General features: G+C 57.6%; 1 protein-coding gene across 6 annotated transcripts; it reads left to right on the top strand.

Moving 5' to 3' along the window:
* The first annotated feature begins 8411 nt into the window (after positions 1 to 8411).
* Positions 8412 to 16982, top strand: Bbc3 (BCL2 binding component 3). Of its 6 annotated transcripts, none has more exons than XM_063252966.1 (4): positions 8412 to 8433; positions 11798 to 12086; positions 13461 to 13651; positions 15862 to 16982. In XM_063252966.1, exons 2-4 carry the CDS (start codon positions 11813 to 11815, stop codon positions 15976 to 15978), a joined length of 582 nt encoding a protein of 193 aa, XP_063109036.1. In that variant the 5' UTR covers positions 8412 to 8433; positions 11798 to 11812; the 3' UTR covers positions 15979 to 16982. The 6 variants fall into 6 exon arrangements, with proteins under 6 accessions (XP_063109036.1, XP_063109038.1, XP_063109040.1 ...); XM_063252968.1 differs by lacking the exon at positions 8412 to 8433 and adding an exon at positions 9199 to 9486; XM_063252970.1 differs by lacking the exon at positions 8412 to 8433 and adding an exon at positions 9900 to 10078.

The raw sequence follows: 16982 nt of genomic DNA, 5'->3' as shown, positions 1-16982 counted from the left end.
ACAGTGATACCTCACAGGCCCACACCCAAGTGGTTGTGCTACACACACTATTGAAGTGGCACAACCACTGGGACACAACTACAGTGAGACATGAGATTGCACACACACTCCTGAACATGTGCATACTGATCTGTGGGCACACAACATCATCCTATGGTGACACAAAAGTATGCTGCCCTGACCATGCAGGTACAGATTCACATACACTCAGTGACCGTCTCAGGCACACAGTGTTACTGACAAAACTCAGCATCCCGGCGTCACATACACAGCCACACAATCCCACTGTCACAGGCCGGGCGTGATGGTGCATGCTTGTAATCCCAGCATTCGGGAGGCTGAGGCAGGAGGATTGTTATGAGTGCAAGACCAGCCCGGGGTGCTACAAAGTGAGTTCAAGGCCAGTTTGAACTGCAGAGCAGGGCTTAATCCACTGAACTAAGTCCCTAACTCCTACAGACACAATTAGATGACAGACACAACTACACTGACACACAACATTGTAGGCACAACCACACACACTTGTAATACAAGAGTACAGTGACGCAACGTGTTTGCAAACTTCCCCACTAACACACAACACTGTGGCACACAATCTTAGTGCCACACAAAACACAATCACAAGGACACACCACGTCACTGATGTACACCACCACACTCACACGACACATCAGAAAATTAGGCAGTAATGCACTGACATCTAACACTGTCACAGCATCTTCCTACACATGCAGCACTGTGACACATGTAGTGTGCTGACATATACATCATGGGAACACACAGTTGTAACACACATTAGCACAGTGACATAACCACCAGCCTAATATGCCAGTCTCTTAACACAGCACTCTGACCACAGTCCTACAGAAATCTCTCCGGCATACACACACACACACACACACACACACACACACACACACACACAAACACACACACACACTGGAGAGGACAAGCTGGGTGCGATGTGGGATGCTGGGGGAGGGGACGCAGGGTAGGCCTGTGTGTGTGCATTGGTGTACACGTGCTTGTGTAATCCCTCCCCCTTCCAATCCTTCCTGGGGGCGGGGCCTGGCGCGCGGCAGCCGCTGTTACCGGGTAAACTTCCCCGCCCCCCCCAGCGCGGCCATTAGTCAACCCCCCCAGGATGATGTCATCGACTCATTCTGGAGGCTGAGTAATCCTCGACTCCGCCCCCCCAGGTACCAGAGCGGGGGCGGGCCGCACCTGGTCGCTGCGCGGTCAGGAGCTGAGATCTGGAGCTTGCGTTTTCTCCTGGGCTCTCCCAGGGATGGGGCCGAGGAATCGGGTGCTATCTCTAGGGGTCTAAGGCTGTACCTCAGGATCCCTAGGGACCAGGGGCTTCTAGCCCTGATCCATAGTGACCAACTAAGGCTACTGAGAGGCTGACCTTCCAGGCCCTGAGTCTTGGGCATCCCAGAGTCTGACACCGTCTGGCACCGAGAACCCCAATCCCCAACCCCCACTGCCACCACCCCGGCAGGGGGCTGAGTCACCGCGCCAGGTGTCTGGCAGTGGGGGTGCTGAGAACCAGGTCTTAGAGTCCAAGTGGGGTGCCAAGATGTAAAAAAGGGCTGAGAGGTCAGATGTCCTGAGCCCAGGAAATCAACAAGTTGGGCCCTTGGAGAAAGGTTGGGTGCCGGTCTGCACCTTGGGCCGGCCACTTGCTGAAGCCAGGGTGTCCTGGCCTTGGGAAACCTCTCTGGACCTGGAACCAAAGGCCTGGTGTCCCTGTGGGCCTGGGACACTCCGGACAAGCCTGGGTCCGCCCCCTACCTCGTAGAAGGGAGGCTCAGTCTTCACTTCTTGGAACTGGGACACCAAAATTCCCTGGGGGAAAGGGACTCATATCCTTGTTTCCTGGAGTCCAGACCTGCCTGGCTCCTTCCTGGGGAGGAGGTGCCCCTATTTTTAGTGCCAGGACACTGCTCGGGCCAGGACACTTGGGTTCTCCTCTAGGAAGGCTCCCTATTTTTAAAAGCCACCAGGGTCGAGCCCTGTTGGGGGTGGGGCCAAACCAGTCCGTCTTCACAGGGTCAGGATGCACAGGTCTCCTGGAAGGGGGGCCCTTGGCGGCCACCTCCACAAGGCCAACTCCATGGTACCCTCCCGGAGGACGCGCGGCCCCAAGCGCCCATCCCAGTCCCCAGAGGAGTGGGGGAGCAAGTGGACAGGCGCAGCCGGGGCCTCACCCCAGCCGGCCTGGGCCGCGCGCCCGGCAGCTCCCCGGGGCCCGGTTCCCCGCCCCCCGCGCCGAGGGCTCCCCCAGATCCGGGCGGACACGGCAGCGGCCAATGAACGCGCTCGCCGTCTCCGGGAGCCGGGCCGGCTCTGCCCGCTTGGCATTGGGCACGCGGTGGGCAGCGGCGGGCGGGGCCTGGGGGTCCTCGCGCCTGGTTGGGCCAGCCTTGTTGCTGGGTAACGGGGCGGCGAGTTTCCCCTGGCAACGGCGGCGGGTACCGCTCACTGGCTGGCCGGGAAGGAGGGGGGCCGCGGGCGCAGGCAGGCCCCGCAGACCCCAGCAACAGCGCGCGCCCCCGCCCCGCCGGGAAGCGGTAACCTTCACTCGCGCGCCGGCCGCTCGGACCCCGCGGACGCCCGCGGCTCGGCCCAGCCCCCACCCGGCTCGGTCCGGCCTCCAGGCCTGCAGGCCTGGGACCCAGGAGGCCCCCGCCGCGCCGCGGACAGCCAGGACCCAGGCCCTACAGTGAAAAGTTAAGTCCTTCCCAACTCCCGCACGCTCTGCTCTCCGTGCCACAACATCTACTTCACCACCGCGGACCAGGTCCCGGCAGCAACCACCCGGACGCCGGTGCTCAGCACTTGTGCGACGCCAGCCCCCGGGCTAATCCTGATACCGATGGCAACCCAATGCATCTTCCTGAAAGTTTTGGTCCTCTGCTGGTCCTGCTGATACAAAAGAGGAAACTGAGGCACAAAAAGAGGAAGCTGCTTACTCAAGGTCATCACCGGTACCTAGGGAGGCTGGCTCCAGAGTCTGGGTGCTTTTTCACTGCACTGTGCTGAGTCCCTGGAGAGACTTTAATGTTTCAAATGAGAAACTGCATAGGTCAGTCAAAACACGAGTGGCCGCCCACAGGCCACCGTTTTGAGACCCCTGCTCGAGGTTGAGGGCCCTAGTTGGAGGTTTTTCTTAGGATTCTCAGTTGCTGGCCTCCCACCCTGATAGTAGTAATGATGGGTGACATATATTAACCACTCACTATGCCCCAATGATTTTGCTGTGTAGTCCAAACTGGCCTTAAATTCTCAAGATCCTCCTGTGTCAGCCTCCTGAGTGCTGGGACTCTAGGCAGAGACGCTCCACCCAATACTTTATTGACGTTCTCTGCAGGATTCTAAGAGGTAGTGGCCTTTACTCCCTCAAATCAGATACAATGAGGCACAAGCTTTGAACACTTGCCAAAGGGCACACAGCCATTAGGTGGCAGAACTGGAGGGCTGGGATTGAACTCCAGGCCTGCAGACAGAGCCCAGGCTCTTTTGGTTTCCCCATCCACCACCACCATGCAAGCTGGGGATTGCACAGCTGTGAGGACCCTGCCTAGCTTGTTCTCGAACAGGGATGATTTTTGCTTCCTTTAAGGAAGCCTTGCTACATGTTTAGTTTGTTGTATTTTTTACACAGCAGAGGATCCAAACAAGGGCTTTGCTCATGCTCAGCCCTTGTCCTACCACTGAGCCAAATTCCCCAGCCCTCTTTCCTTTCTATTTATCCATTTATTTTTGTAGTACTGGGGTTGAATCCAGGGCTTTTGCCCTGAGCTACATCTCCACACCAACACCCCCTTGGATTTTTTCTGTTTGTTTTTGAGACAAGGTCTCACTGTACAGTACCAAATGACTCTTGAACTCGCTGTGTTGCCCAGACTGGTTAGTCTCCTGCCTCAGCCTCCAGGGTGGCAGGATGACAGGTGTGTACCACCACATCCGGCTCACTTGTAATTTATAACACAAGCTCTTGCTAAATTGTCCAAGCTGGGCTCACTTCGTGATTCTCCTGCCGCAGCCTCCTGGGCGGATGGGGTCACAGGCATAGGCCTCCACCCCTGGCAGTAGTTTGTCAGGTTACTCTTCTGGACAAAGTTTTAGAGGTTTTTTTGTTTGTTTGTTTGGGAGCAGTGTAGCCACTCCAACCCTATTCCAGGGGATACCTGGCACTACCTGGGGATGTGGTTGTTAACTCAAAGGGGAGGACTGATTCAGGCATCTGGTAGGGAGAGGTCAGGGGTTCTATGCAGCCCCCTACAATGCCCATGACAGCTCCTAAGACAAAGAATCATTCAAGCTCAAAAGTCCCCACCATCAGGCACCGCCCTGCCCCCTTCTTTGCCCAGGATTTGGTCTCTCTGGCTCTGTGGAATTCCCTCCCCTCCCCCATTGGAAGCTTCCAGCCTCTCTCTGTTTACTTCTGTGGGTCACCCTCTAGCAGAGGGACCTATGACCCCTAGGAGCTCAGGAATCCTTGTCTCCTTTCAGAGGAGCAGTGGTAAGAGGCAGGGTTGCACAGGGCAGGCTTGGCCAGAGGCCCGAAATGTTCCTCCAAGAACTCTAGCAACAAGGAAGCCCCTTGATCCCTCAAGAATATTGTTAAGGCTGGACCAGAGAGGCTGAGGCAGGAAGATTGCCCCAATTTCAAGGACAGCCTGAGGTACATAGCAAGGCCAGCTCCAAAAATGAATGAATGAATGAGTCAGAAAGAGAGAGAGACAGTAAAAATGAGATGGGGGTAGAAGCAAACAGAGAGAGCCTATTGTTTCCCTCTGATCCTAAGGCCACAAAATTTATGTCACTACGCATGGGGTTTTAAATTTGAATTTGTAGGGCTCTAGAGAAGGCTCAGTGCCAGTCAGCCCCAGTTCCCATGTTATCACTTCCCACTGAACTCCTTGAGCTCATTTATTACTGATGCCCTTAGACCATGAGGCCACCAGCTTAGGGCAACAGGCTGGCAGGCTTTGGAGCAGGGTCAGGTAGTGGGAAGGGCTTGGACTGTGATGATTCTAAGGGCCTCTTCCCCTCTCTGCCACCTCCGGCCATCAAGTCTGTCCCATGCATTTTCTCTGAGACAGGGTCTTGCTATAGTCCAGGCTGGCCTTGAACTCACTATCCACCCAGGCTGGTCTCCAACTCAAGGTGATCCTCCTGCCTCAGCCTTCTTACAGACTAGGATTATGGGGCGTATGGCCTGGTGGCTGGCTTATATTCCAGCAGGTCTCTGGGTCCTGCACTGGGCAACCTGAGGGCCCCAGCTGGTGGGGATGACATCCAGGCTGCACCAGGAGCCAGCAGAGAACCCACCTCACCCCCAGCTTCTACACTGCATGGTCAGGCCCTGGCAGCCCTGACAGTAATTACTGATACTGACGACAGCAAACATTTATTAGGCACTTACTGTGTGCAGATACTACACAGAATGACTTCCATGTGTGATCTCATTTAATAAGTTTAAAGTAATATTTCTCAAACATCTTGGAACTTGATATATAGCCAGAAATATATCTTTGGGTTCTTTTGTCAATGTTTATTTTGTTTGTTTATTGAGGCAGGGTCTTGCTATGCAGTTCAGGTTGGTCTTGAACTCAATACCATATATAGCCTAGGCTGGCCTGGAACTCATGGTGATCTTTCTGCCTTAGCCTCCCAAATTCTGAGATTATAGACATCCACCGCCAGGGCTGGCAGAAACACATTTTTTTTTTTGAAATGTACTATCCACTCACTATACAGTAATAAATTCTTTTCACTTTCCTTGATTTCTTGATTTTGTTTTATTTTTTAGTTATTTATTTAGTTAGTTTGTTGCTTGAGACATGGTCTTGCTATGTTGTTCAGGCTGGCATTGAACTATGTAGCCCAAATTGGTTTCAATGCTCTAGCAATCCTCTTGCCTCAGCTTCCTGAGGGACTAGATTTACAGACATGTGCCACCACACCCAGTATATAATTTTCCTTTTAGATAGGGTCCCACTATTTAGTCTGGGCTGGCTTTGAGCCTAGCATGTTCCTGTCTTGAATTATAGGCATGGGCCATCACACCTAGCTGGATTTTTATTTTGTTTTATTTTTTGGTATCAGGAATCAAACTCACAACCTCACACTTGCCAGGCAGGTGCTGTACCACTGAGCTATATTGCCATCCCTACTTCATTTTATATATATATATATATTTTAATATATATATTTTTTAATATATATATTCGCTTTTCTTTACCTCATGTTTGATATGCATGCACTTTTTCTTTCTTTCTTTCTTTTTTTTTTTTTTTTTTTTTTTTTTGTCTTTTTCCTTTTTATCGGTACCAGGGATCGAACTCACGACTGCCAAGGCAGGCGCTTATGCCGCTGAGCTAAATCCCCAGCCCCTGATATGCATGCACTTTCATACTGAGCTCCACGCTCTATGATGTGTTCAGGGCTGACCTGGAGCACATAGAGATCCTGGCTCAAAAACTAAACAAGGGGACTGGGGATTTAGCTCAGCGGCATAAGCACTTGCCTTGCAAGCAGGCAGTCATGAGTTCGATCCACGGTACCGATAAAATAGAAAACAACAACAACAAAAAAAAACCCTCGGGGCTGGGGATTTAGCTCAGCGGCATAAGTGCCTGCCTTGCAAGCAGGCAGTCGTGAGTTTGATCCCTGGTACCGATGAAAAGGAAAAAGACAAAAAAAAAAAAAAAAAACCCTCAAAAAAAAAAAAAAAAAACAGCCAACAAAACAAAACAAAACAAAAAAGCAGGGGCTGGGGATTTAGCTCAGTAGCATAAGCTCCTGCCTTGTAAGGCAGTCGTGAGTTCGATCCCTGGTACCGATAAAAAGGAAACAGACCAAAAAAAAAAAAAAAAAAAAAAAAAGTGGCCAAGACCTATAAGTAATGGTGAGCATGGTGACACATGCCTGTAATTCCAGCACTTGGGAGGCTGAGGCAGAAAGATCACTGTGATTTTGAGGGCAGCCTGGGCTTCACAGTGAGTTCAAGTCCAGCCTGGACTACATAGCAAGATCCTGTCTAAATAAAGAAAAGAAAAGAAAAGCTGCAGGCAGAAAGTGATGATTACAGAGAAATAAATGTGAGGATGGAAACAGTATATATTTTCATTGATTGTGGTCTAGGGCTAGGGATGTAGCTCAGTGGCTCAGTGGTAGGACCGTGGCCTAGCATGTCTGAGGCCTTGAGTTTAATTCCCAGCACTAAAAAAAAAAAAAAAAAAAAAACCAGATAAACAACCACGATGGCAAATTATTGTGCACTTTTGTTACGACTCATCAAACTGTACACCTACAAAGAATGACTTTCATTGTGTGTAAATATATCTCAATAAGCTTGAATAAAAAGCAGGAAGACTGTGTGTGTGTTGTGGCTCCATGATGGCCAGGGCAGAGCATGCATCAGCCTCAGGTTTGCTCCAGAGTCCTCTGTTTGCTGCTGACAATCTGAAAGGCACCTGGAAAGGCCAGGATGAAGCTCTGTGGCACAGCTGTGTGCCTATCCTTAGGGAGCTCTGGGTTCTGTCTCCCTCTTTTTTTTTTTTTTTTTTATCGGTCCCGGGGATCAAACTCAGGATCCCCTGCTTGCAAGGCAGGTGCTTACGTTGCTGAGCGAAATCCCCAACCCCTTTTGGTGGTCTTTTTGAGACAGGGTTTCTGCTATGTACTCAGGCTGGCCTTGAACTCATTTTGTAGCCCAGGACGGAGTCTCGAACTCACAGAGATCCTCCTGTCCCAGTCTCCTCGGTGCTGGGATCACAGGTATGGAACATCACACCAGAGCTCTGGGTTCTATCTTTGCACCAAAACCAAAATCAAAACAACTCCTTGGGAGAAATAGAGAGAGAGGAAGGGAGGCTAAATTATTCTTGGAAATTTAGAAAGGGAGATTTCACACTAGGATTTGGATTTGCTGTTGCTCTAGGGAAGTATAAGCATCTGGTCCTGGAGGAGGCTGAGTCTGAGGACCCACACAAGCCAGCGGTCAGGCGGGTCTGTTGGCCATCCTTTCCCGGCCAGCCCAGTGCTGGGCAAGCAGAAGTGACGTGCCCACTGGTGATGGGATCTGGTTTGGGTGAGATGCAGAGGAATGGCAAGTGCAAGCTGGATGGAAGTCCAGAGTGCTGGGGAGGGAAGGTCAACAGTCAGAGAGGGGAGGGAAATGACAATAGGAAACTGAAAAGAGAAAGGGAACAGAAAGCTACCAGCAGCAGGGTGGAATTGGGTGCGGGGGCTGCCCGGGCATGTCTTGGTGGTGCCAGGTGCCTGCGGCTTCCTCCTTCCCACGGGTCCGCAGCAGATATGCGGGGAGCGCGGGCAGATGTGGATGCTCCAGAGTGTGTGCCATCAGGGAGCCGGGGCGCAGGAGCCTGGCTGAGGTGTGATTTTGTGCGGCGCACCAGGGTCAGTCTCTTCAGGGTCTGTAGTGATCTGTGTCTGAGGCTGGTTTCTGACAGTGTCACTGTTTTTTTTTTGGGGGGGGGGAGCACGTGCGGTGCCTGTGTGTCTGCTGTGGGAGTGTGGTTTGGCTAGGACTCTGTGTCCAAGTGTCCCTGGGACAGGTGTCTCTGTCTGTGTGCAGCAGAGTGGTTGGAGGTCCTGGTTAGGAGGTCCCCCTTCCTACCAGCCTGTCACTGTGTCCCTGGGCCAGCACCTGTGTGTGGTGGCAGCCTGCCTCGTGGGGATGCGTGTGAGCACAGTTTGGGGGCCTGCATGTACTCCCCAGTGTGTCTGTGCAACTCCGTGTCCCTATCGTTGTCCCAGTCTGTGTGTGTCCAGGGGAGCCTGCTAGTGACTTGGTCTGTGTGCTTGTTTCTGTGCGTGTGCGTCTGTGGGGCCGCGGCCGTGTCAGCATGTCACTTTGTGTACCTCAGAGCGTCAGCCGGCCAGTGAGCCTGCGTGCGGTCCCCGTGCTTGTCTGTCGGTCCCAGTCAGTGTGTCAGTGTGTCAGGGTGTCCGGCTGTCCGTCGGTGCGCCTCTTCGCTGCGGGCCAGGCCCTGCCCCGCCCCCGGTTGCAGGGAAACCCCCGGCAAGGATGTAGGGGGCGCGGCCCGCGCCTGCAAGTCCCGACTTGTCCCCGGCGGGCGGGCGGGACTGTGGCGTCACGCGGGGGCGGGGCGTGGGACCCGCCGGGCGGGGGCGGGGCGGAGCGGAGCGGGGCGGGGCGGGGCGGCCGCCAAGCGGCCCGGGATCCGCCGGGCGGCCAGAGACGCGGCGCGAACCACATGCGAGCGGGCGTCTGGCAGCGGCGGCAGTGGGGCGATCGGTACGACGCAGACGGCCAGCGGCCCGAGCAGCGGCGACAAGAGCCGCTACTGCAGTTAGAGCGGGGGCAGCCGGAACCTCAGCAGCAGCAGCAGCCGCGGCCAGCGGCGTTCGGCGGGCGCGCCCTCCTGAAGGAAGCGGCCCGTCCCCGCTCGCTGCCCCCTCCGGCGCGTTCATGCCCCCGGGGTGAGGGTGAGTGCGCCGTACCTCTTCCCCGTACAGCCGATCGGCCAGGCCGGGCGGGCTCCCTGGAGGAGGTGACGGGCATGCACTCGGAGAGCAGCGCGGGCGCCCCGCTCCTCACTCCACGCTCGGCCTCACCTCTGCTGGGGACTCAAGGCTGGGGCCGCCGCGCGGGAAGCTCTCGGGCCATCGGGCGCCAGTTTTGGGCGCACAGGTGCCTCTGAGGTCTGGCGGGTTTGTTTACAAACAATGGGGTGCGGGCTCGGCAGCGCCCCCTGGTGGCCAGTGAGGCCCGGGGAAGAGACTCGACCCGGGGTAGCCCCGGTCCCCGTAGCCGGGGCGGGGGGGAGGGGGTCGGGGGGCGGCACCAAGGGGCGGCCACACCCAGGGCGCGTGCCCGCTGGGGGCGGCGACAGGGGGCGGCTTGCGGCTCGCGGGCCGAGGAATCTGCGGCTCCTGCGGGCGGGGGCTGCGCCCCAGCAACAGCCGGTTATTGGCCCCGCGCTCGCCTGGCGGGCGGGGCAGATGCACGTGGCGGCGTGGGGGGGCTGTGACAGCGGAGGGGCGTCTGGGACCGCCGTGGAGCGCGCGCGTGTGCGAGGTTGTGGATCTGCAGGTGTCTCGCCTGGGTGTGTGCGAGTGTCTGGCTCCGAGTTTGTGCTGGGGTCTGCAGGGAGTGGTAGCGTCAATCCGAAGGAATGTGGGGCTTCGTGACCCGCCGGGGCGTCTGCGTGAGTCCCCGCGTGTCTGTGTGGGCTTGTGTCGTCGGCGGGTGGGGTGCACCTGTGTGTGTGTGTCTGTGTGCGCGCGCGCGCGCTCTGTGAGAGTTGTCTGTCGCGGGCTGAGTCTGCGGGTCTGGCGCCAGCGTTTGCCGCTGTATGTAGTTGTGATGTGTTTGTGTTGTTTGAGCAAGATCCCTGTGTTTATCCGTGTGTGATGCCCGAGTGTGCGGGGTCAGCATGTGCCCGCGTCTGGCCTGTGTGGACCTCCTCGTCTGTGACGGTCTTCGTGTGACTCCGGGGCATGTGTCTGCCAGTATTGGCGACGCTGTGCCTGGCGGCCGAGGGCTGCTGTGCCTTCTGCCCAGGTGTCTGAGTTGTGTGTGGCGAGGGCTGGTCTGTCTCGATCTGCGCTTGGCTTGGCTTGGCTGCCCGAGAACTGGTGACAGAAGCTCCGTGGGGTCCACGCAGTGCGTTTAGTCGGTGTTGCTGGCAGCCTTGAGTTGTGTGTGTGTGTGTGTGTCTGCGCGCATGCTGGGTCTGAGAGGCTTGTCACTGTGATCGGCTGGCTCATGTGTGTCATGTGGCTGCGTGTGTGTAGTGTTTATGTCAGTCACGTGAGACTAGTGTTTTCTGCCAGTGCTTTAGGTGTGTGTGTGTTTGTGTGTGTGTGTGCCTGTGTTGGGCTGCGCGGGATTAGAGTTAGCAGTGGTGTGTGTGTATGTGTGTGCGCGCACTCCAGTGCTGGTGCTGACAGTTGGTGACAGTGTTTTGGGGTTGGGAGGGGAGGGCGGAGGGCTGATGTCTGCTGCTTTGCTGGTGTCGTTGCCGGCGTGTGTTAATGCGTCTGGCTCTGTTGACATGTGTCCCTGTGTCTGCTTCCCACACGCAGTCTGGCGGCTGAGTTGGTGACGTGCAGGTGTGTTTTGGTGGTGCCCAGCACATGTGTCTGCTGTGTGGCTGTGTGCATCCTCCGGGGCCTGGGGGTGTGTCTGCGTGCAGAGGGGGAGACTGTGGGAGACTCCTGCTTGTGATGGTGCATCATGTGTGTCCCTGTGACGGTGGGGATGGAGTGTGTGGTGTGTGTGTGTTGTGTGTTCCTGGAGTACTGAGTGGTAGCGTGCCTGAGTGGGACATCTCACTGGGTGCCAGTGGGAAGTCAGGCTGGCAGTGCTGTGGGTGTCCTTGTGTGTGTGTGGTGCACTCTGCCACACAACCCATACATGTCCTGTGGGAGTCCCATGTGTCTGAAGCAAGTCTTTGCTGCCCTGCGTGCCTGTCACTGTGTTGGGCAGGTTGTCCCCACTCGCGACTCCCGGAGCAGAGTTTGCATGGAGTTTGCATAGCAGGGCCCTCACTAAGCTCAGACAACCCCTCTCCATGGGGGGCCCTGCCCTCCCTGTCCATCACCTTAATCTCCCCCAACCTACTGGCCAGCACTGCCCTATGTCATTCCCTAGTCGGGTGGGTCTTGTGAAGCCATCTCTGTCCCCTGTCACACACCCACTTTCCTCCATTGGGGTCCAGTGTGAGTGGGGTAGTGTGTGTGCGCGATGGGGGCCTGGCCCCTGCTTCCCGATGACCTCCCTTGTGTCCCGCAGGCTCCAGGGAGCGCCATGGCCCGTGCACGCCAGGAGGGCAGCTCTCCGGAGCCCGTAGAGGGCCTGGCCCGCGACGGCCCTCGCCCCTTCCCCCTTGGCCGCCTGGTGCCCTCAGCTGTGTCCTGCGGTCTCTGCGAGCCCGGCCTTCCGGCCGCCCCTGCCACCCCTGCCCTGCTGCCCGCGGCCTACCTCTGCGCCCCGACGGCCCCACCCGCCCTCACAGCTGCTCTGGGGGGCCCCCGCTGGCCTAGGGGGCCTCGCAGCCGGCCCCGAGGCCCGCGCCCTGACGGTGAGTGACTGCCCTGCGGCTGGGATGAGCGGCCTGGGAAAGCCAGGGTCGCCAAGAGTGGAGGAACTAGAGTGGGGGTGGAGAGGGAGGCCGCCAGCTGAGGAGGGCCACTGGGAGGGTGTGGCCAGTGTGGTCTTTGTGTTTAGAGAAGCAGGAAGCAGGGTGGGAGACGGGGATGGAGGGGGAGGTCGGGTGGGAAGTCCCTCCTGGAATCTGACTGCAGTCTTCGAGCTGCAGCCCACGGCCTTTTCCGGGCCTCGGGCAACAGCTGTTTCCCAGCTCCCCTCCCCCAGCCTGGTCGCCCCCACCCCAGATCCCCGAGGGATCGTAGTGGGAAGGAGTGTGGGCAGAGTGGGAGGATCATCACCTCCAGACTTTGGGGAGGGGGAGGTAGAAGGGAGCGTTTTGCCTTTATTTGCATCTCTTTGGCCTGAGCTGGTCCAGGCCACAACCCCAGAGACGGAAGGGGGGAGGGGCCATTGTGTCGGGAAAGTCCCCTTGGGGCAAGGGTGAGTCTTGGGGAGGGAAGAGTTAAAGGTCCCCTGCCTGATGGGCTATTAACCCTGTGGTGCCTGGCAGCCGGGAGTGACCGTCCTGGTTTCCCTTTTCAACCCCCCTTTTGTCCCTGGAGCCCAGGCAGTAAGGAAGGAGAAAACTTCCCAAGCTCAGTTCCTGGACACCCGCTGGGGCACCTGGGACCAGGGCCTCAGTGTCACAGATGTGGTAACTGAGGCCCTGGTTTGAAAGGCTTTAGGGAGCCCTCCTGCCAGGACCTGCTGTGACCAGGGGGAGGGACGCCAAAACGCCCGGGTGGGGGTGGGGCAGGAGGCATCTCCTGGATCCCAACCCCAGGCCTGGCTCTCAGGCAGCCCTTCTGGCCTTCTGGTCTCCCAGCCTCTGCCACATCCGGAGGTGTGGCCTGGCTGCGGTTGGACACCAGAAGGCAGGAGACCTGAGGCTTGTGACTCTGGGTGGGGTCAGTTACTGTATCCCTGTGTGACCTTGGCCTCTTGTAGGAGGGTATGTGTCAGTTTGTCTATCTGTCAAATACAGCAGCAAGATCTGGCCCTATTTTGGAATAGAGGTACTCATGCTGGATAAGAGTAAGGACTGCTAGACCGCCCGGAGGACTAGGGAGGCAGCTGGTCGCCTCCCCCGGCCCTTCTCTGGCTTTCTGATTTGTATCGAGGAGGAGCTGAGAAACCTGGCCCCAGAGGCAGGGATCGCTAGAAATGAGGCGGGGTGGGGGGGAGCCCGGAGGAGAAAGTGGGCGGCCAGGAAAAGGGAGAGGCAGGCCTTGGGGACCTGGGTCCCCCTGCAAACCTCTAGGCGCTAAGGGTGGCAGGTGGTGACCACGCCCTCTGCCTCCGCCAGGTCCTCAGCCACCTCTCTCAGCGGCCGAGCAGCACCTAGAGTCGCCCGTGCCCAGCGCCCCGGAGGCCCTGGCGGGCGGTCCCACCCAGGCAGCCCCTGGAGTCCGGGGGGAGGAGGAGCAGTGGGCCCGGGAGATCGGGGCGCAGCTGCGGCGGATGGCGGACGACCTCAACGCGCAGTACGAGCGGAGGGTGAGTGCGGGGAGGGCTGGCGGCAGGTGGGACTTCCCGCAGGGAGGGGGCAGCGGGCGCCCCCGCCAGATGTGCGGCAGCTGCTGGCCTGTGCGGCGGGGTCGCGGCGGGGACAGGCGGGCGGGGTGCCCGGGAGCCCCCGAGGCAGGGGTCCGCGGCTTGCACGGCCCTGCCCGGCCTGGTGCTGCGCGTCGCGGCCAGAGCCCGGCGCTCCCGTGGCCCGCGGCGGCGGGGACTGAGGGCGGCGCTCGGCGGAGCGGCTCCTATATCCTGGGCTATTTATAGCGGATGAGTCAGCAGCGCGCCGCGGCCGCGCCCGCCTCTGCCTCCGCCTCCCCGCCGCCCGCTCTGCTCGGCGCGGCCGCAGCGCCCCCCCGCTGCCCGGCGGCCCCGGCCCCCCCGCCCGGGCTGCGACCCCGCCGCCTCGGTGACAAACACCCCGCAGCCACCTCCCAGCTTGGTTCCTCAGAACGGGGCACCTGCATTGTTTGCTTGTGGGGGAAAAAACCCAGCGAGGAGCAAAATAAAAAATACTCACCGAGCTCTGCCCCGTCCCCCCCCCCGCCCCCCGCCCCCCCCCCCCGCGGGCCTGTCTCAGTGCCCTGCAGGTGCTGACCCTGGCTGTCCAGGCACTTTGCCTGCGGGCCAGAACAATCGCTGAGGCCTCTGGCCTGCGCTTGGCTTGGCTTTGCAGCTTTGCTTCCGGTGCGCTCCAGTTCACACAGCTGCCCCCCCCCCCGCCCCCGCAGGGCTTCACACCCCAGTCCTAGGCTAAGGTGCTTTCCACTTTTTCACTGCTGCATACTATGCAGAATCAACAATTTTTTTCTTTTTGGACTGAGGATTGAATGTAGGACCTTTGCACTGACCTACATCCCTTGCCCTTTTTATTTTTTATTCTGATACAAAGTCTCACTGAACTGTCCAGGTTGGGCTCCAATTTGTAAGCTTCCTGCCTTAGCTTCTCAGAATACTGGAATTAAAGGCTTGCGCCACTGTGCCCTATTAGGGCAGATTTTTTTAATACAATAGATCTTGACTTTTTTTTTTTTTAAGCCATTTTATTTCACAGAGAAAAAACAAACATAATTTCAAAGCGTGTTAATCAAGGGGCAACAGCAGTACATGAATTGTGCATTGTCGGCCCCAAATCATTCACAAGACTTCTGGGTTCGGTACTGGCACAAGTCTTTCTCTTCAGCGAACTCAGAGAATAATTGTTTTCACTGTTTCTTACATACATATGCATACTTTGTTTCAGCTTCTCACACTAGAGAGACAGTACCCTGTTTACACATGCGTGTCTGATTTATGGTCTTGAGCTGCTAGATCTCAGATTTTATTTCCATGCCTTCTCCCTGTCAGGGCGAGCACACGTGTGCATGGTGAATCTTCCCTGACTCCATCCTGCGCGGCGCCCTCCCCACTAGTAGTGTTTGGTGACTGCCTGCTTGATGGCGTTTCATAGCCACTGATCATAGCAGGTTTTTCTAACCTGTGCCTCCTTTGCCACCTTCTCCCAGCCACAGGAGCTAGAAGGCAGTGTGGAGGTGGCAGGGGCTGGTGCCAGGCATCTACTGCCAGGGTCCCTATGTGGTTGTTAGGGTCGTTCACTGACCAGCTGTGGAAGTGGCCTTTCCTCCTCACCTGCAGGGACAAGGGCAAGCAGGAGGGGCCTCTGGAGCTAACGGGTCATGTTTAGTACTGCTTTTAATTCCTCGGGGTGAGGGTCCAGATCAGTGATTTGGAACAGAGAGGGTCCTGGAGGCCCAGGAGCAGGCCATGGGCACTTGAACCACACCCAAGGCCTCTGCAAGGAGGCCCAGCCCCTCCCTGCCACCTCTCGTCTCGTCTGCCCCCCTTCCCACTATCGTGCCAGCCTTTAAGAGGACACAGTGGGAGCAGGCTCAGCCAGAGGTTAGCTGTGTGGCTTCCCCGCCTGGCACACAGGGATGGGGTAGTGTGCAGGGTCTGTGCTCTGTGGTCAATTCCGTCCACCATCCCTCCCTCTTAGGCTTGTATGAGAATGTGACCTCTGTCCCTAAGGAGGAAACTGGTAGCCCTGGGGGTGGAAGAGAGCTGGATGGGGGTTGGTGGCAGCGTGGTTCTGTTTCGGAGCTGAGCTGGGTCCTCACTGCCCTTTGTCCTAGTCACTCACTGCCATGTCACAGCATAGGTCCCCCCTAACCTCTCTTCTCTGTCTTTCGTAGAGACAAGAGGAGCAGCAGCGACACCGCCCGTCCCCCTGGAGGGTCCTGTACAATCTCATCATGGGACTCCTGCCCTTACCCAGGGCCCACGGAGTCCCTGAAATGGAGCCCAATTAGGTGCCTGCATCAGCCCGGTGGACGTCGGGGACCTGGGGGGCAGGACCCTCCCGCCTCCTGACACCCTGGCCAGCGCGGGGGACTTTTTCTGCACCATGTAGCATACTGGACTAGCAGCCCTGCCTGTTCTGGGGCGGCCCAGGGCAGCTGCCCTGGCCTGGCTCTGCTCCAGTGCCCCGATGGACTTGTGCCCGGAAGGAGGGTCGAAGGACTTGGCATCTGAAGGCGGCGGTGACCCCAAGGGGTGGGGACTGAGCCGCTGCCGCCGCCACCACTACCACCCCTTCCTTCTCCTCTTCCTCCTCCTCCTCCTCTTCCTCTTCCTCCTCGGTGTCCACCACCATCTCAGGAAAGGCTGCTGGTGCTGGCTGCCCGTTCCAGCTGCAGGGGGGACGCTGAGGGAGGGGTCCCCGGTGCTCCTTCACTTTGGGCCTGGCCTCAGGCCCCTGGTGCTTCCCCCCCTCCTCCTGGGGAGGGGGCCCGTGAAGAACAAATGAGCCAAATGTGACCCCTGGCCTCCTGGAGCCAGAGCGGGGAGCTGATGGTTTCCCCATGCTGGCGCCCAGCCTTGCTGGAGCTGGCTGGCAGGTGGTGGGCTCGCCTGCCTCACCTTCACCCTGGGGTGGCCAGGAGGGGTCCAGACTGTGAATCCTGTGCGCTGCCCGTGACCACGCCCCGTCCCCATCAGTCTCATCTCATAGGTTTAGAGAGAGCACGTGTGACCACTGGCATTCATTTGGGGGGTGGGAGATTTTGGCGGAAGCTGCCCCAGCCTTAGTCCCCAGGGCGAAGTGCTGGGCTGGAGGGAAGACACGGGGTGTCAGGGAGGGGGGAATCTCAGCGGAGGGAGGAGTCTGGGAGCGGGGAGGGGTGGCCCAGCCTGTAAAATACTGTACATGCGCTGCTGTAGATACCGGAATGAATTTTCTGTACATGTTTGGTTAATTTTTTTTGTACATGATTTTTGTATGTTTCCTTTTCAATAAAATCAGATTGGAACAGTG

The sequence above is a fragment of the Cavia porcellus genome, unplaced genomic scaffold (genome assembly GCF_034190915.1).
Source record: "Cavia porcellus strain 051 isolate PalLab524CR breed Dunkin Hartley unplaced genomic scaffold, mCavPor4.1 scaffold_7, whole genome shotgun sequence".
Lineage (NCBI taxonomy): Eukaryota > Metazoa > Chordata > Mammalia > Rodentia > Caviidae > Cavia > Cavia porcellus.
This window is presented reverse-complemented; position numbering and strand designations above follow the sequence as displayed.